This window comes from Schistocerca americana, chromosome 9, assembly GCF_021461395.2.
Source record: "Schistocerca americana isolate TAMUIC-IGC-003095 chromosome 9, iqSchAmer2.1, whole genome shotgun sequence".
NCBI classification, from domain to species: domain Eukaryota; kingdom Metazoa; phylum Arthropoda; class Insecta; order Orthoptera; family Acrididae; genus Schistocerca; species Schistocerca americana.
In genome coordinates, this window is record NC_060127.1 from 160,213,050 (window position 1) to 160,233,278 (window position 20,229).

The 20,229-nt window shown below is 42.6% G+C and overlaps 1 protein-coding gene across 1 annotated transcript in view; it reads left to right on the forward strand.

The window, feature by feature from the left end:
• The first annotated feature begins 8,205 nt into the window (after positions 1–8,205).
• Positions 8,206–20,229, forward strand: part of LOC124550770 — a 99,014-nt gene continuing 86,990 nt past the window's right edge. Inside the window, exon 1 of the mRNA XM_047125494.1 lies at positions 8,206–8,447. Within this exon, the coding sequence (XP_046981450.1) occupies positions 8,206–8,447 (242 nt within the window). The remainder of the gene's footprint in view (positions 8,448–20,229) is intronic.

Consider the following 20,229-nt stretch of genomic DNA (forward strand, 5'->3'; position numbering starts at 1 on the left):
TATGGAAGCATAGTCTACTCCTCTGCTCGGCCGTCTATTCTTCGGCGTCTCGACTCTATCCACCACCGTGGATTACGTTTAGTGTCTGGAGCTTTTTACACCAGCCCTGTGGAAAGCCTTTATGCTGAGACTGCTGAACCTCCGCTATCCAATCGGCGGGCAGTCCTTCTGAGTCGTTATGCTAGCCATTTGTCTTCCATGCCTGCTAATCCAGCCCATGACCTTTTTTTCGACGCCTCCCTTGATGTCGGGTATGCAGGCCGCTCCTCCTCCCTACTACCCCCGGGAGTCCGCTTCCGTCAACTGCTCCATTCCCTTTCCTTCCGCTTTCCTAAAACCTTCTTGACAACTTGGGGTACAGCACCGCCTTGGCTCCGTCCCCGGATCGACTTGCTCAGAGGCCTATGTCAATTTCCCAAGGATGGTACCCCTACACTTGTTTACCGTCGGGCATTTGCTGCTCTATGTGCACAAATGACGGAAGCCACATTTATTTACACCGATGGCTCGAAAACATCGTTAGGTGTAGGGGGTGCCTATATTGTTGGCGACACCCCAAATCACTTTCGGCTTCCCGACCAGTGTTCGGTTTATACTGCGGAGCTTTACGCTATTCTCCAGGCTGTCCACTACATCCGCCGCCATCAGCGGATACAGTATGTAATCTGCTCCGATTCTCTCAGCTCTCTCCTAAGTCTCCAAGCTCTTTACCCTGTGCACCCTCTGGTCCACCGGATTCAGGACTGTCTGCGCTTGCTCCACCTGGGGGGCGTCTCAGTGGCGTTCCTCTGGCTCCCAGGACACGCTGGTATCTGTGGAAATGAGGCGGCCGATATAGCGGCCAAGGCTGCAGTCTCTCTTCCTCGGCCAGCTATTCAGTCTCTTCCGTTTACCGACCTACGGAGCGGTTTATGTCGCCAAGTTGCTCATTTATGGCATGCGCATTGGTCAACACTTCCCCGTAATAAATTGCGGGAAGTGAAAGCCCTTCCTTGCGCTTGGACCTCTTCCTCCCGATCGCGTCGTCGGGAGGAGGTAATTTTAGCTAGACTCCGGATAGGGCACTGTCTTTTTAGTCATCGACATCTTTTAAGCGGTGATCCTCCCCCACTCTGTCCCCACTGCTCTCAGCCGTGGACGGTCAGACACCTTTTAATTGAATGCCCCTATTTTAATCCGTTACGCTCCCATCTACAGCTATCGCCCGATCTCTCGTCGATTTTAGCAGATGACACGCGCTCAGCTGACCGCGTTCTACAGTTTATTAGTGACAGTGAAATGACGTCAGTCATTTGAAGCCTTTTTTTTGGGGGACAACCAACCCCTTTCTATAGTGGATTTTTAAGCATTCCTTCTGCCTTTAGTTTTTCAAATTTTATGACTTTGTTCCCATTGCTGCTGATTTTAAATTTCGTTTTTTTCCTGTTTTCTACGTCACGGGCTGGGCGCTAATGACCATAGAAGTTTTGCGCCCTAAAACCACAAAAAAAAAAAAAAAAAAAAAAAAAAAAAAAAAAAAAAAAAAAAAAAAGCTTCATCCTTCTAGCTCACATCCATCCATTTGTATTCCTGCCAAAGCCTCTTTCCTATTCAGTGTCTCGATTTTTATTCTAGGTGGAATTTTTTCACAGTCTTTTCTTAGTTACACCAAGAATGGTGGCACAGTGAAAAGTCAGGGAGGACAACGGTTTAAATCCCCTTGTGGCCATGTGGATTTAAATTTTCTGTGCCTCCACTAAGAGGCTGTGATGCTTCCTTTGAAAAGGCATGGCCAGTTTTGTTCCCTATCTTTCTCAGTCTGCACTTGTGTGCTGTCTCTATAATCATCTTGTCACCAGTGGGATGTTAAAACATTGCCAGCTACAGTAGTCATTCTGCAGGAAGATTTAATAAATGTTTCTAATTGTGAATACATTGGAAGATCTTTGTTATCTGTATCAAACCTTGTGCTCTTTCCATTGTAAATTATGGTACATACTCAGAACGGGAGAAATGAAGTGTTTGAGAAGTGCTGCAATGGAAGGATGCTATAAATTAATTGGAAGAATCAGAAATGATAAGTATCAGAAATGGAGAGGTAATCCAAAGAACAGACAAGGAAGAGTATGTACATGGAAAACAGGGACAATAAACAGGAAACAGGATGACAGGACATGGGTAATGACATCAGGGAATAACTTCCTTGATACTTGAATGAACTGTGGGGCAAGACAAGTATTGAGATGTATACAATAAATAATTGAGGATTTTGGATATACAGGGATTGGATAAAAGTATGGAAGCACTAAAAGCACATTACATTATTCTGTTGAAAACACTGTAGAAAAACATCAGTATTCGAAACAGCTTCCCGTCATCCCCAAATGGATAAATACAGATCCCATACAGTTTTCAAAGTAATCTTCTTCTATTCTTCCATCAGAATAGTGGCAAGATCAGGTAACAATGATGAAGGTTGATAGTGATCACACACCCTTATTTCCAAAGTAGACCACAAAGACTCAATAATACTAAGGTCTGGTTACTGTGGTGGCCAGGAAGATGCGACAGTTCATCCTCATGCTCTCAAATCCAGTACAGGATGATGTGGGCTTGTGAACAGGGGTCCTATCCTCTTTGTACACTGTCCCACCATTGGGGAACAAACATGGTACTGATCAGCCAAAATGCTCATATAATCCTTGGCAGTAATGCAGTCTTGCAGAGTAACTATTGATCCCATGAAGTACTGCTGTCCAAATCAGCACAGGACCTCTGCTGTGTTTCACTCTTGGGACATAAACTTCGCATCTAGTTGGAGACAGTGTGAAACTAGACACATCTGACCCAAAGGCATTCTTTCATTTGTCCACAGTCCAGGTCTTATAGTGTCAGCACCATGTTTTATTCGTATGGGTATTTGCATCACTGATGAGCTGTTTTCGAATTCCAGCTCACCCTTTATTTACCAGCTTAGGAGCTTCCTTTGTCTTGTTTTGGTACTGGCAGGGTTGGTGAATGTGGCATTCAGTTGTGTAGTGATTTTTGAAGCTGCCATCGTCTTATTTTTCCAACATAATGCACATATAATTGCACAGAATATTATTCTGACCACAACTGACACTTCCAATGTGTTAAGGACATTATACAGGTGCCAATTGTGTTCAGATACAACAGCACAGCCGCAGGCATCGCTAGCATCTGCCTTTGTCTTCAAGCATGCATTTCTTACGATGTTCCCTTTTTTTTCCCATTTCCTGCAAGTTCTTCTCTGAGATGAAATTAAGAGAAAGATGTTGAAGTCATAGTTGTAGCAGGCTGCCAGAAACCAGTCAGAAGACTGATGACAAAAATACTCCCCCCTGCAGGTCTAGGGGTTAGAACATGGTTTAACCTCCAACTTCCCAAATTCTACAGAAGTGTGGACCATTTAAGGAAGGATGCCTTACAGGGTGCACCAGTTATAGATAGTGCCATTAGATCCGATCTGCACCTTTTCTTGTCGTGGCTTTGCATCTCCACCTGCGATTCAGCTATTTGGACGAGGACACCTGGGATACGTCATCTACTTTTGTTGTCTCCTGCCCTCTTCTGCCCCCATAACAATTTCGGATTTCTCTGCGCCCAATATTCAGCACGGCAGCCAGTGCGTTGTGGTGGACCATTATGTACTCATTTGGTGGTAGCCTCCTGACAACACAGGGATCGCACTGCTGATGCGTGAGCTGTAAACTTCAGATGTACGCCAAGGAGTACACTCGTGCTCATAAATAAAGGATAATGCTGATACATGGTGAAACAATGCTCTGGTGAGCAGTTTGCAGGTTTAAATCACCTCGGGTATGACCTGCGGTTGTCACACGTTGGCACTGGCAGCAGTCCACATACGCAAAGTGCATGTCAGAGTACGGTGCAGTGAGTAAATGTGCAGACGTTTTCAGACAGCCTATGGTGACTGCGTTGAAAATGGCTCAAAGACACATTGGTGACATTATGAGGGGTAGAATACTAGGGCGACTGGAGGCTGGCCAAACACAGCAGGCCGTAGCACGGACCCTCTGTGTGTCACAAAGTGTGTTCTCAAGATTATGGCAGCGATTCCAGAAGTCAGGAAACGTGTCCAGGCGCTGCAGTATGGGACGTCCACAGTGTACGCCACCATAAGAAGACCTATCGTTATCTTACCATCAGTGCCCGCAGACAGCCACTGAGTACTGCAGGTAGCCTTGCTCAGGACATTACCACAGCCACTGGAACAGTTGTCTCCAGACACACAGTCTACAGACGACTGAACAGACATAGTCCAGAGACCTGCAAGGTGCATTCCACTGACCCCTGGTCACAGGAGAGCCCGTAAAGCCTGATGTCAAGAACACAGTACATGGTCATTGGAACAGTGGTCCCAGGTTATGTTCATGGATGAGTCCAGGTATAGCCTGAACAGTGATTCTCGCCGGGTTTTCATCTGGTGTGAACCAGATACCAACCTCTTAATGTCCTTGAAAGGGACCTGTATGGACGTCGTGGTTTGATGATGTGGGGTGGGATTATGATTGGTGCACGTACACCCCTGTATATCTTAACAGAAGAACTGTAACAGGTCAGGTGTATTGGGATGTCATTTTGCAGCAGTATGTCCACCTTTTCAGGGGTGCAGTGGGACTCACCTTCCTCCTGATGGATGATAACGCATGGCCCCATCGAGCTGCCATCATGGAGGAGTACCTTGAAACAGAAGATATCAGGCGAATGGAGTGGCCTGCGTGTTCTCCAGACCTAAACCCCATCGAGCACATCTGGGATGCTCTCGGTCGACGTATCGCTGCATGTCTTCAAACTCCTACAACACTTCAGGAACTTCGACAGGCACTGATGCAAGAATGGGAGGCTATATCCCAGCAGCTCCTCGACTACCTGATCCAGAGTATACCAACCCGTTGTGCGACCTGTTTACGTGTGCATGGTAATCATATCCCATATTGATGTCGGGGTACATGTGCAGGAAACTGTGGCATTTTGTAGCACGTGTGTTTCGGGACAGTTTTCTCAACTTATCACCGATACCATGGACTTACAGATCTGTATCGTGTGTGTTCCCTGTGTGCCTATGCTATTAGCACCAGTTTTGTGTAGTGCCACATTGTGTGGCACCACATTGTGCAATTATCCTTAACTTATGAACATGAGTGTAGGTGCCTGTCTTCCTGGGGCATGAGGACTCCCGGCAACTGCCATCATGCTAGGTGGCCTTTGCTGTGGTTGGGTGGCGCACGTTGGGAGGGCCCCTGATCGGAGTGGGTGGCATCAGTGCAGATAACTTGCGATGAAGTGGACCAAGTTATCATTTACTGGGGACCAAATGGCCTCAGCAGTCTCTAAGAAAGCAACGATTGATTTCAATGCTAACAGGTATTAGCCTAAATTGGCCCCCCCCCTCCCCGAGCAGCATCTTGGCAGGAACATAAGGCTTCAGAACGACGGGATCAGTATTTGCCTCATTACTTTGTGTGCAGCAGAACTGATGGGAACTCCTTTCTGGATACGAAGCCTCTGTTTTTTGTTGAGCACCTGGAGGATAGATAAGTTTTGGAAGTGACAGCACTCTCCAAAATGCACAATGGGTTTTTCTTGGTTCAGATGGCTTCACAACAAAGTCCGGGACGTTACTTGCCTGTGACAAGCTGGGTAATATTTCTGTTTCGGTCACTCCTCAAAAATGCCTCAACATGGTCCAGGGAATTATTTTTTGTCGTGACCACCTGTTGCAATCTGACAACAAGCTACGTCCAGATTTAGAATGGTTGGGTATTCGTATCGTCGAGCACGTGTACGGGGGACCCAAAGACAACAGGGTTGCTACTGGTGCCTTCATCTTGGCCTTTGAGGGTGATCCGTTCCCTGAAAAGCTCAAGGTGATGGTGTACTGCTGTGCCATCAAACCTTATGACCTTCCCCCTATGTGGTGCTTTAAGAGCTGGAAGTTGGGTCACATGTCCTCCCGGTGCAATTCCAGTGCCATATTTTGAGATTGTGGATGTTCACTGCATCCAAATATTCCATGTGCGCATCCTCCCACCTGTGTCAGTTGTGGATAGCACAATTCCCCTGCTCGTCAGACAGCCCAGTACTCCCAAAGGAGCGGAAAATTATAGACTACCATGGACAGGCTGTCTTACCGTGAGACTAAACTCAAATATGAAAGGCTAAACACTACTAGCATACTATCTTCCTATGCTCCACAACAGCATCACCGTTGATGACAATGTTACGCCCATATCTAAGGTTACTGCAGTGGGCCCTCAGGGCAGCCCATCTTCCTCCCCCCTCCATCTGGCTGGGGGCAAGTCTTCTTCTGTTGCTCCCTAATCTTCTGCTTTGGGAGCATCGCCGGCCCTTCACTCAACAGTATGCTTGGGACATTGGTCCCCTCTCCTCAGCCGGAGAAGAAACAGCCTCCTCCAGCTCCTCTCAAGCGGAAGGGGTCCCTTGGGACTCAACCTTCCACAGTCCCCCCCCCCCCCCCTCTCCCCTCCCCCCTCCCCCGTTGGTCAAGCAGACACCAGTCAGTGGCTGAAAGAGCCACTGGCTGCTGGTTGAAGGGCGTCACGGTCTTCCTGTGTCCCTGAAGCTATTTCCAAGAAGCTCTACCAACAAGCTCCTAAGGAGTGACGAGAGGGCAAACCACCAAAGTAGTAGTTTGCTAAGAAATGGGAGCCTGCAGTTGCCCCTGCAGCAGCACTCCCCCACGGCTCTGCATCCGAGGACAAGGTAGAGATTATGGCATCCCCTGAGGACGGCTCAGATGCAATGGTACTGGATGCCAACACTCAACCGATGGCAGCAGGTGATGCTGAGGTCTAGTTTGCCTCCTTGGTCGCTTCATGCTACCTCAGACGACAGAAAGCGTCATTCTCCATTGGAAATGTGGCGGTTTTCTCTCCCACCAGGCAACTTCAAAGTGTTGCACCTGCTTTTTGCATTGTTCTTCATGAAACCTGATTCCCAGTAATGAGGACCACTGCCCTTGGCGGCTGTAGGGGTTTCTACAAAAACTGAAGGGAATTTAATAGTGCTTCAGATGGGGTTTGCATCTTATGTCATGCAGTCGATATGTTGCAAACCTGTGCCCCTTCCAATTCCTCATGAGGCTGTGACTGTCAGATTAAGGACAGCGCAGGAGATAACAGCCTGCAGCGTACATCTTCCTGCAGATGATGCAGTACCCCTGAACATATTGGCTGCACTGATTCATCAACTCCCTAAACCTTTCCTGCTTTTGGAAGATTTTAACACCCATAACCCCTTGTGGGGTGGCACCATGCTTACTGCCAAGGTAGAGATACTGAAAATTTTTTTGTTCCAGTCTTTGATCACAATATGAATTCTTTAGACGATGACCGGTTTCAGTCTGTAATGACCATCCTCAGATCTTTTTTACACCAAGTCCTAAAGTGATAAGGCCATAATGGAATCGTCAAAACATATAAATATAATCAGCATAGCATTGTCATATAGATCTAAAATAAGGTGTAGAATAGCCCGCATCGTCCACACAGTCATTATTGCAATAATGACTTGATCACCAAGGACGAGGTCTTGTCTGTAAGGTGGATAAATTGATACAGAGGAATTGATTCCTCAAATCGTTTGATAAGTAGTGGACATCTGGATTGTTTCCTCATGCATGTCTGTTCATTTATTGTTGGGCATTTCAGACCAATTTCTTAGATTTCGTTCTTTCATCACTGTATCACCATACACTTGTTTTTATTGTTTATAAATTTCAGTAATTTTAAACTTCTGGGTATTTATGTTTCAAATAACACATCTTATCTCAATAAGGGAGAAATTTATATCTAACAGACCATTTTAAACAGTCACAAAGTGCAAAAGAACTTGTTCTGACTGGCATTCACACAGCAATGAAATTGGGTGTCGAGAAAACTGTTCAACCTTGGATTGAAGACCAATACTGTCCACATAGTGAATGTGCAAGTATCATTACTGCATGGATCAGTCTTGAAGGTAGAAAGACAATGCAGGAGAATATTTGCTGCCTTCTAACACCCAAAAGCAGGCTACACAATACTGACCTAATGGTGTATTCCCTCATTGTCATTTTTTAATAAAAACAGAATCTAAAAGAAATAAATCCTGATGGTAGACGCTTGAATATCAACTTCAGCTGCCCCTTTCTCTGTTGCAGATATTATGCAGTGATCCACAATGAGCAATGCTCGTGGTCTCCAGGTAGTGGGTATCGCACCAGGGCACTTGGGCAAGTCGTCACGAGACGACTTCCCGCTTATGTCCTTCTTGCGTAAACAGAACTTGTTTGCTGGCTCTGCTGAAAGTGACAATGCCGAAGAACCGGAACCGCTTCCGGACGCAGCAGAACTCAAACGACAGAATGACGAACGCCTTGAAAAGATCCTCCGAGAAGCCCGCATCCAGCTGCAACAGCAAAGGTCAGTTAGTTTGTTTGTGTGTGTGTGTGTGTGTGTGTGTGTGTGTGTGTGTGTGAGTGAGTGAGTGAGTGAGAGAGACGTACCACTGAGGTGCTTACATTTGTTTTTCCTTCTTTCTGTTTAAAATAGCATGTGTAATTTTACGTAGACAATTCCCCACCATTTGTAAATACTTCAGGAATGTTACAATCACCAGAGTAAGCTGTTGCTTGAGTAAAAGCTAGGTCATTCAGGTAAAGTGCTGTTACGGCGTACTGAGCTGTTGCACTGCACACAATTGGTGTCAGTTTCTTTCTGTTGCTCATTAGTTTGCATTTCTCGGGCCCAATCAGGTGATAGTATTGGTAGCCAGTGAGAATCACTGATTCTAATGATTTGTTTTGGTGCAAAATAAAATTCCACGATATCATTACTTCTGTTGATGGAATGAAGAGCTCTGATTGATTGACGATTATCATATGGTGAGTAAATATTATAAGATTGGTTATCAATTTTTGTGTATATTTTTTGTGTTGTATGTAACTTGGAAAATGATGACACTTATTGGTATATTGTTTCATATTCCAATGCAGTTGCTTTAATTTGCAGGACCAAAAAAGTAGGTTTGTGATAGACAGACTCACCGTGGGATGCATATTCAAAAGAACTCATTTGTGGATGCGGAAATATACAACTTCTGTGGTTGAGCAAATGCTTTTATCAAATTGTACTATTGTCGATTGGCACAGGTATTGTCACTTAGTTTGTACTGTGTGAAGACTGATGACAGACTTGGTGTCGTCGTATTGTAGAGATAGGTCAATTTTGTGTTTGAAAGGAGAAGCTTTGGAAGAAGTAGTGATTATGATACAGAGTGAGTGAGTGGTAGCACTCAGGAAGCAAGAAGTGCTTCTTTAAAGTTGTTGAGGAAAGGACAAACCACATTCTTCTCAATTTCATAAATATGTGTTACCTGGCACAACAGTAATATCAGATTGCTTCTGATCATACAAGTGCCTTTGTGACAATGCTTTAGTGCATTTAACTGTGAACCACAAAATTACTTTTAAAGGTACAGACATGGGTGTGCACACAGGTGGTAGAGAAAGCAGATTCTCTACAATTAAGCATTTTCTACATGGAAGTAACATATTTTATGTTGTACTTGCTTAGATGCAGGAAGGAGGAAGTGGAGTGGAGAAAACTATTTTTCATGAAGTTTAGGAAAACCATTTCCAAAATTACAATCCAGAACAAGATTTTATTTTTGTTGTATATTGTTCTTTTCTATTCCTATTTCCATTGCAGTAACAACTTCTTAGCCTAAACGGAGTACTAGTATTGTTGGAAAGTTGGCAACGCTGATTGTGGGATGAAGTTGTGGCTATAGAAAATGATATACAAACTAGTGTCCCTGTAATTGAAGTAACAGCTGTTTTGGCACATAGATGAATAATTATAGAAGGAAAACCGTATGTGTGACAAACTGATATGTAAATAGGCACCTGTGGTTTAGGGGTAACATCTTCGATTAGTAAACAAAGCATCATCAATGCCGGCTTCGAAACCCATCACCGCTTAAATTTTGATTAATTATCAGCATTTGCAGCTGAAGACTTTTGGCATAAGAAGTCATCCTCATACTGCCAACAGCCTTGTCAAAGAGGGCGGAGCAGCAGACAGAAGTTCAGGGCACACTCTTGTCTTTGGGGTGGGAAACTGCCCATAAAGGCAGAAGGATCGGCAGTGATCAATTAGTGTGAGGATACAGAAGGCAATGGAAATCACTGCATTAAAGACGCATTACGTGTATCCACAGGACATGTGGCCTGCAACTGAAAAAGTGTCATGATGATCTCTCCATTGGCAGAAAAATGTGTTGGTTGGACCATCAGTGAGAGAGTATGTCGAGTTCCTGCTGCAAATAAGCAGAGTACACCATTCGTTTGTTATTTTTACGAGCTTCAAACAGGAGCAACTTCAATAGTGGATAGGAACTGTGATTGCTGTGTGCAGATCGAAGCTGAGTTGGTGACCCTTCTCTCACAGCTCCAGGCATTGTTGGCTTCCGTCGCAGCTTGAGGCTGCTGCCAAGGGGCATCACTGTGTGTGTGTGTGGGGGGGGGGGGGGGGGGTTTGGACGTGGGGATGCACGTCCCACATGCCCCTCGATCAGTCCACTGCTGTGACTGCGCCATGTACAGCCTGCACTGAGGTTTGACCCGTGGTAGAGTGGAAGATCATTCCAAAGTTTGGCAGGCAGCAGAAGACTTTCCGAGTAGCTGATTTTTGGGCCTCCCCAGTTCATTTGATGAACAGGTTTCAAGCGTTTTCTGTGCCTGACGAAGTCTCTAAGCCAGATGCAGTCGTCCACCCTATTCTAGAGGGAGCTTCTCGGCCCGCAAGATCTGGGCATTGACAGAGTGTGGGGAGCTCCAACTTAGGTGCATAATGGGGTCCATTTGAAACATGGCTGCCAAGGAGGGGAAGGAAGCTAGTGTGCACTCCATGTGCATACCGGGAGGAGTCATTCCGGGTGGGTAAAGGGTGCTTTCGGATGCCATGAAGAGTACAGGGTGCAGCCAACTGCAGGTGATGGCTCATTTCTGTACCAATGACATGTGTTGCTTTGGATCGAAGGAGATTCTCGCTGTTTTCGGGCAGCTAGCAGACATGGTAAAGACTGCCAGTCTTGCTTGCGAGATAAAGGTGGAGCTCACCATCTGCAACACTATTGATAGAACCAACTGTGGTCCTTCGGTGCAGAGCCAAGTGGAGGGTTCGAATCAGAGGCTCGGGCAGTTGTGTGACTGAGTAGCATGCAGATTCCTTGACTTGTGCCAAGGGGTGGTGAGTTTCAGGGTTTCGCTTAATAGGTCAGGAGTCCACTACATATAGGAAGCGGCTACTTGGGTAGTGGAGGCTACACAAAGGAAGGGACTGGACGGTTTTTTAGGTCTCAGGAAACCACAGAAAGGGTATCTATCTAAAAGGGGGCAGGTAAAACACAGTAAGGTAGTTGTAGCAATAATCGGGATTTTAGTTGTAAATTGTCGTAGCTGTGTTGGGAAGGAACCAGAACTGCAAACCCTAATACAAAGCACTGAAGCTCAAATAGTTACAGCTACGGAAAGCTGGCTAAAGCAGGAAATTAGTTCAGCCAAAATTTTTTCAAATGACCTAACAGTGTCCAGAAAGGATGGACTAAATACAGTTGGTGGTGGAGTATTTATTGCTGTCAGCAGTAGTTTACCATGTAATGAAATTGAAGTAGATAGCTCCTGCAAAATAGTATGGGTAGAGGTTATACTTTGCAATCAGACTAAACTATTAACTGGACCATTTTACTGATTCCCGATTCAGATGACATAGTTGCTGAACAGTTCAAAGAAGACTTAAGTCTCATTTCAAATAGGTACCCCACTCTTACAATTATAGTCGGTGGTACCTTAAATCCAACCTCGATATGCTGGAAAAATTACATGTTTAAAACTGGTAGCAGGCATAAAGTGTTGTACGGAATGCTTCCTCTTGAAAAATTACTTCATAAGGCCACTCAAAGCGTAAATGGTTGCAAAAGTATACTTGACCTCTTAGCAACAAATAATCCTGGACAAATACGGAATATTATCTTGGATACAGGGATTAGTGACTGCAAGGCAGTTGCTGCTAGGCTGAATACGGTAACACCCACAACCATCAAAAAGAAACACAAAATACATCTATTTAAAAAAAAGCTGAAAAAAATGCTCTCAGCGCCTTTTTAAGAGACAGTCTCCTTCCGATCTGACCACGTAAGCATAGAAAAGATGGGAATGATTTCATAGAGATAGTATCGACGGCAATATACTACATAAATTAGTGAGTGATAGTACTGATCCCCCATGCTACACGAAACAGGTCATTCGCTGTTGCAGAAGCAATGAAAAAAGCTCGCCAAATTTAAAAGAATGCAACATTGGCAAAGTTTTGCAGAAATTTGAAATATAACATGTGTTTCAATACGAGATGATTTTAATAATTTCCACAATGAAACACTGTCTTGGAATCTGCACACCAGTGCCAAGACGCAGTCAGTATCTCCACTGCACGATAACAACTGTGAAGTCGCTGATCACAGTGCCACTAACACAGAGTTCATTATACACGGTTTTCTTAAACTACTTCACCAAAGAAGATGAAGTAAATATTCCTGAATTCCAATGAAGAACAACTGCCAAGATGAGAAACGTAGAAGTAGATATCCTCGGTGTAGCTGTTATATCGCTTAATAAAGGCAAGAACTCTGGTCCAGATTATATACCACTCAGGTTCCTTTCAGAATATGCTGATACAATAGCTCCATATTTAGCAATTATATACAACCGCTCACTCATAGAAAGATCCAAACCTAGAGAATGGAAAACTGCTCAAGTCACACCAATACCCAAAAAGGGAAATAGGAGAAATCCGCTGAATTACAGGGCCATATCACTACCGTCAATTTGCAGTAGGGTTTTGGAAAATACACTGTGTTCAAACATTATGAATTACCTCGAACAAAAGATTCGTTCACACAGTCAGCACAGATTCAGAAAATATCGTTTTTGTGAAACACAACTAGCACTTCTTCCTTGTGAAGTAATGAGTGATATTGATAGGAGATGTCAAATTGATTCCATATTTTTAGATTTCCAGAAGGCTTTAGACACTGTTCCTTACAAGTGTCTTCTAACCAAACTGCGTGCCTATAGAATATCGCCTCAGTTTTGCGACTGGATTCATTGTTTCCCGTCAGAAAGGTAACAGTTCATAGTAATAGACGGAAAGTCATCAAGTAAAATAGAAGTAATATCCGGTGTTCCCCAAGGAAGTGTTATAGGCCCTCTGTTGTTCCTGATCTATATTAACAACATATGAGACAATCTGAGTAGTCATCTTAGTTTGCTGATGATGCTGTCATTTACCGTCTTGTAAAGTCATCAGATGACCAAAATGAATTGCAAAATGATTTAGGTAAGATACCTGTATGGTGTGAAAAGTGGCAATTGACCCTGAATAAAGAAAAGTTTGAAATTATTCACATGAGTACTGAAAGAAATCTGGTAAATTTTGACTACATGAAAGTCACACTAATCTGAAGGCTGTAAATTCAACTAAATACTCAGGGACTACAATTACAAATAACCTAAATTGGAATGATCACATAGATAATATTGTGAGTAGAGCAAACCAAAGACTGCAATTCATTGGCAGGACACTTAGAAGGTGCAACAAGTCTACTAAAGAGACTACTTACACCATGCCCGTCCGCCATATCCTGGAGTATTGTTGTGTGGTGTGAGATCCGCATCAGGTGGGACTGACGTGTGATTTTGAAAAAGTTCAAAGAAGGGCAGCTCATTTTGTATTATCGCGAAATAGGGAAGATAGTGCCACAGACATGACACGTGACTTGGAGTGGCAATCATTAAAACAAAGGCATTTTCGTTGCGACGGGATCTTTTTGTGAAATTTCAATCACCAGTTTTCTCCTCCAATTGTGAAAACATTCTGTTGGCATCCACCTACATAGGGAGAAACGATCATCACAAGAGAGAGAAATCAAGGCTTGCACAGAAAAATTTAAGTGCTGTTTGTCTCTCTACCATTCCACTCTCGAATGGCACACGGGAAAGAGTGAAGGTTGTTCATTCAACCCTCTGCCAGGCACTTTATTGTGAATAGCAGAGTAATTGTGTAGATGTAGATTCCAGAATAGTTTCCCATTCAGATATCTGGGAAAGGACTGCCAAGTACAAGTCTGCTCGTGGAATGTCAGAAGCTTGAATGTGGCTGCGAAGGTAGAAAATCTGAAACGGGATATGTGACCCTCAATCTAGATATAGTAGGGATCAGTGAACCGAAATGGAAAGAAGACAAGGATGAGTATAGGGTAATATCAACAGCAGCAGAAAATGCTATAATGGGATTAGGATTCATTCTGAAAAGGAAGGAAGGACAAGGAGTGAGTCACTGTGAAAAGTTCAGTGATAGGGTTGTTCTCACCAGGCTGGACAGCAAACAAACATTGACAACGATAGTACAGGTAGACACGCAGACATCACAAGCTAAAGATGAAGAGATAAAGAAAGTATGAGGATACTGAAAAGGTAGTTCAGTACATAAAGGGAGATGAAAATCAAATAGTCATGGAGGACTGGAATGCAGTTGTAGGGGAACGTGTTGAAGAAAAGATTACATGAGAAAATGGGCTTGGAACGAGGAATGGAGAGAGGTGAAAGACTGAGTTCCATTATAAATTTCAGCTAGTAATAGTGAATACTCTGTTCAAGAATCACATGAGGAGATGCTATACTTGGAAAAGGCTGGGTGATAAGGGAAGATTTTAACTAGAATACATAATGATCAGGCAGAGATTCTGAAATCATATACTGGATTGTAAGTTTTACCCAGCAGAAGATACAGACTCAGATCGCAGTTTTGTAGTGATGAAGACTAGGTTGAAGTCTAAGAGATTAGTCAGGAAGAACCAATATGCAAAGAAGTGAGATAAGGAAATACTAAGGAATGACGAGACATGCTTGAAGTCTTTAAAGCTGTAGATACAGCAATGAGGAATAGCTCAGTAGGCAGTACAATTGAAGAGGAATTGACATCTCTCAAAAGGGCCATCACAGAAGTTGGAAAGAAAAACAGAGTACAAAGAGAGTAACTGCGAAGAAAACATGGGTAACAGAAGAAATACTTGATTTTATGGACAAAAGGAGGAAGTACAAAAATTTTCAGGGAAATTCAGTGATACAGAAACTCAAGTCGCTGATGAATGAAATAAATAGGAAGTGCAGGGAAGCTAAGATGAAATGGCTGCATGAAAAAAGTGAAGAGATCGAAAAAGAAATGATTGTCGGAAGGACTTACTCATCATACAGAATAGTCAAAACTACCTTTGATGAAATTAAAAGCAAAGGTACTAACATGAAGAGTGCAATGGGAATCCCATTGTTAAATGCAGAGGAGAGTGTGGATAGATGTAGAGAGTACATTGAAAGTATCTGTGAGGGGGAAGATTTGTCTGATGTGATGTGATAGAAGAAGAAACAGGAGTTGATGGGGAAGAGATAAGGTATCCAGTATTTGAATCAGAATTTAAGAGATACAGAAGGGATAGGTAACATTCATCAGAATTTCTAAAATCAGTGGGGGAATTGGCAGCAAAACGACTGTTCACATTGGTGAGTAGAATGTATGAGTCTGGCTACATACCATCTGACTTTGAGAAATATATCATCCCACCGTTCTGAAGACTGTAAGAGCTGACAAACATGAGAATTATCGCACAGTCAGCTTAACAGCTCATGCATCCAAGTTGTTGACTGGAATAATGTACAGAAGAATGGAAAAGAAAGTTGAGGATGTGTTAGATGACAATCAGTTTGCTTCAGGAAAGGTAAAGGCACCAGAGAAGCAATTCTGACATTGCAGTTGATAATGGAAGCAAGACTAAAGAAAAATCAAGGTACATTCATAGGCTTTGTCGACCTGGAAAAAGCGTTCGACAACGTAAAATGGTGCATGTTCAAAATTCTGAAAAAAATAGGGGTAAGCTGTAGCGAGAGATGGGTAATATACATTGTGTACAAGAACCAAGACGGAATAATAAGAGTGGACGACCAAGAATGAAGTGCTCAGATTAAAAGGAGTGCAAAACAGTGATGTAGTCTTTCGCACCTGCTCTTCGATATATACATCGAAGAAGCAGTGATGGAAATAAAAGGAAGATTCAGGAGTGATTAAAATTCAAGGTGAAAGGATATCAATGATAAGATTTGCTGATGACGTAAATTGAAGAAAGACTAAAGTAATGAGAAGAAGCAGAAATGAGGACAGTGCAAAACTTATCAGGATTGATGGTCACGAAGTAGATGAAGTTAAGGAAATCTATTACCTAGGCAGCAAAATAATCATTGATGGATGGAGCTAGGAGGACAATAAAAGCGGACTAGCACTGACAAAAAGGACATTCCTGGCCAAGAGAAGTCTACTAGTATCTAACATAGGCCTTGATTTGAGGAAGAAATTTCTGAGGATGTACGTCTGGAGCACAGCATTGTATGGTAGTGAAACATGGACTGTGGGAAAAATGGAGCAGAAGAGAATTGAAGCATTTGAGATGTGGTGCTACTGACAAATGTTGAAAATTAGGTGGACTGGTAAGATAAGGAATGAGGAGGCTCTGTGCAGAATCAGAGAGGAAAGGAATATGTGGAAAACACTGACAGGGAGAAAGGACATGATGATAGGTCATCTGTTAAGACATCAGGGAGTGACTTCCATGGTTCAAGATGGAGCTGTAGATGGCAAAAACTGTAGGGGAAGATGGAGATTGGAATACATTCAGCAGGTAACTGAGGACATAGGTTGGAAGTGCTACTTTGGTATGAAGAGATTGGCACAGTAGAAGAATTTGTGGCGGTTCGCATCAAATAAGTCAGAAGACTGATGACTCGAATAACATAGGCCGAAATGTAATTTATATTGAAATGTTAGTTGGTTATCAGTTTGCAAAGCCTAAAAAGTTTTTACTGCAGGGAAATATTAATTGAAAAGAAGAATATAAAAAAGAACAAAAATTTAAGCCGTTTCCTGGCTTGTAATTTTGCAAACAGCTTCCGTAAACTTAATGAAAAATAACTTTCTGCACTCCAATTCCTCCTCTAAATTTACTTAAGCAAATAAGACATAAATCATGTTTTTGTACTGATCTGTTCCACACAGGAAATGATTTATAGCTGACCACCTGCCTTCTGCACTACCAGTGTGCACACCTATGTCTGGACCTTCGAAAGTAATTTTGTAGTTCGCTGGAGAAAAACTGGCTTGTGGTGATTGACCAACCTGTAGTGTAGCCTGAGATGTAGGTTAAGTTTGGTTGCTAAATCTCAGAAATCACTTTTGCAGTGATAGTTTCAAAAATTTCGTGGGGTATATTCATAACATACAGGTTTCTGAGGTGGTGGCTAGCCGGAAACCTAAGTGTATAGCTTAAATTTCATGGAATATTTTTTATTATATGCAGGCATTCAGAAAAATTTGATTTCATACACTAGACGTCATAATGATGATCACCAAATGCACTAATCTCATTGGTTCCACCACCTGGCCTAATCAGTCAACACCACCAGTTCACTTTGGCCACCCTGTATTGAGCATATCTATTCCACTTTCTTTTAACTTTCTCCATACCCGTTCCAAAGTTTTATGAGTTCTTACGTTATTTTGTTGATATTCAGTCTTTTTTTTCCAGTTATGTCAATGTTTTTGAAGTTATGGTTAGGGTTGTACCTAAGAACACAGTTTAAATTGTTCTGATTGAAACATTTAAAACATTGCTTCCCTCACATATTTCTGTTCTTATTACAATTATGTTGAAGATTTCCAAGGTCGTGATTACGGTGTGTTACCTAAGGACAAATTTTAAATAGCTACAATTGGAACAAGCAGAAATAACATTTACAGACTTGCTTCTGAGAAACATTTCGCTATTTTTACTACTGATGAGATTTGCTATCTTTCAGGTCACAGATATTTTGGTATGTCAACTAAATTTATATACACAGCACAACACTACGAATGAAGAATCTTACTGGCTACTAAAGAGTGACTCCTCATTAGTCGTAACTTCCAGTCACGCACCGCGCGGTTGCCAACTGAGTCACACAACGGTATACTCAGGTACACCCCAACAGCACTTTTACATTTGTGACACAGATCATCATCAAATCTATAAAGTCAAGTCGTACTTAATACTATGATATCAGTAATTCAGTATAAACTGAGTGGTTTTTTATTATAATATCCACTGATAGAAAATAGTAAGACACAAATGTGAAACAATGGGGAACTGCTGAAATTACGTTACACTGTTGACAGTGTGGAATTTTCTGTTTAAATAATTTGCACTGACTTTTTATTTTTATTGAACTATTAGTAATTCAGAGTAACAACACTTTCATGTTTACATTCGAGAAATATTACAGAAAGTTAACAGCATACACTCGAGTATTCTTAAAAGTGGAGCACTGTCACGTACTACACGTCTGTATGTCAGTGCTCTGCATAGCACAGTAATTGAACGTAAATCAGCCTTTTGTTCATTGCCTTCATTTATTCAAAGAACATTCTTATTATTATTATCATTATTTATTACAGGTGTGTATGAATACACATTTCATCTAAATAAACCAATAGCTGCTTTAATTCTAGTGCATCTCTTTTTTGTAAAAATATATCATCATTTGCCTTCTTTGAAACAGTCATCTTGTTTGTATATCATAACTTATTTATTCTGACAAAGTTTACGAACAAATTTCACAGAACAAACACTGTCTTTCACAACATGAGGCCATGAGTGAGTTGGGAGGATCAGAATAATGACTGAATGTTTTGTATTCTACTGTTGCGCAAGCTACCAGCTTTCTCTCAGTAAAACCACTCAATCTGGTGGGTTTTTATAAAGGAGATATCGTCATTGGCTTGGCGAGATAAGTTGGTATCCAGTAAAACAACGATCTTATTAAGAAGGTTGAAAGTAGAGTGTGTACTTAGAAATGTGTTAGTGTATATGACAAAAAATTAGGGACAAGACAACTGAATTTAATTTGGATACTTGGTCATGAATGCAGATTTAGTGATGAAAAGCCAGTATGGTAGAATGTGTATGAAAAGCCAGTATTGTAGAATGTTGATGTTTTCTCACAAATTGTTTTGAAAATTTGAATACCATTGTGGCAAGGTATCCTTCAGGTAGTGTTAAAGTTCATGAGGACAATTTCTTATTGTCGTTTCTATGACAGGACACTCTAAAAATCATTAATTGTAGCTTAATACACTACTGGCCATTAAAATTGCTACACCATGAAGATGACGTGCTACAGACGTAAAATTTAACTGACAGGAAGAAGATGCTGTGATATGCAAATGATTAGCTTTTCAGAGCATTCACACAAGGTTGGTGCTGGTGGCGACACCTACAATGTGCTGACATGAGGAAAGTTTCCAACAGATTTCTCATACACAAACAGCAGTTGACCGTCGTTGCCTGGTGAAACATTGTTGTAATGCCTCGTGTAAGGAGGAGAAATGGGTACTATCATGTTTCCGACTGTGATAAAGGTCGGATTGTAGCCTACCGCGATTGCGGTTTATCGTACCGCGACATTGCTGCTCGTGTTGGTCGATATCCAATGACTGTTAGCAGAATATGGAATCGGTGAGTTCAGGAGGGTAATACGGAACGGCGTGCTGGGTCCCAACGGCCTCATATCACTAGCAGTCGGGATGACAGGCATCTTATCCACATGGCTGTAACAGATCGTGCAGCCACGTCTTGATCCACGAGTCAACAGATGGGGACATTCGCAAGACAATAACCATCTGCATGAACAGTTCGATGATGTTTGCAGCAGCATGGACTATCAGCTCGGAGACCGTGGCTGCGGTTACCCTTGACGCTGCATCACAGACAGGAGCGCACGCGATGGTGTACTCAATGACTAACCTGGGTGCACGAATGGCAAAACGTAATTTTTTCAGATGAATCCAGGTTCTGTTTACAGCATCATGATGGTCGCATCCGTGTTTGGCAACGTTGCGGCAAACGCACATTAGAAGCGTGTATTCGTCATCGCCATACTTGCGTATCACCCGGCATGATGGTATGGGGTGCCATTGGTTACACGTCTCGGTCACCTCTTGTTCGCATTGACGGAACTTTGAACAGTGGACGTTACATTTCAGATGTGTTACGACCCGTGGCTCTACC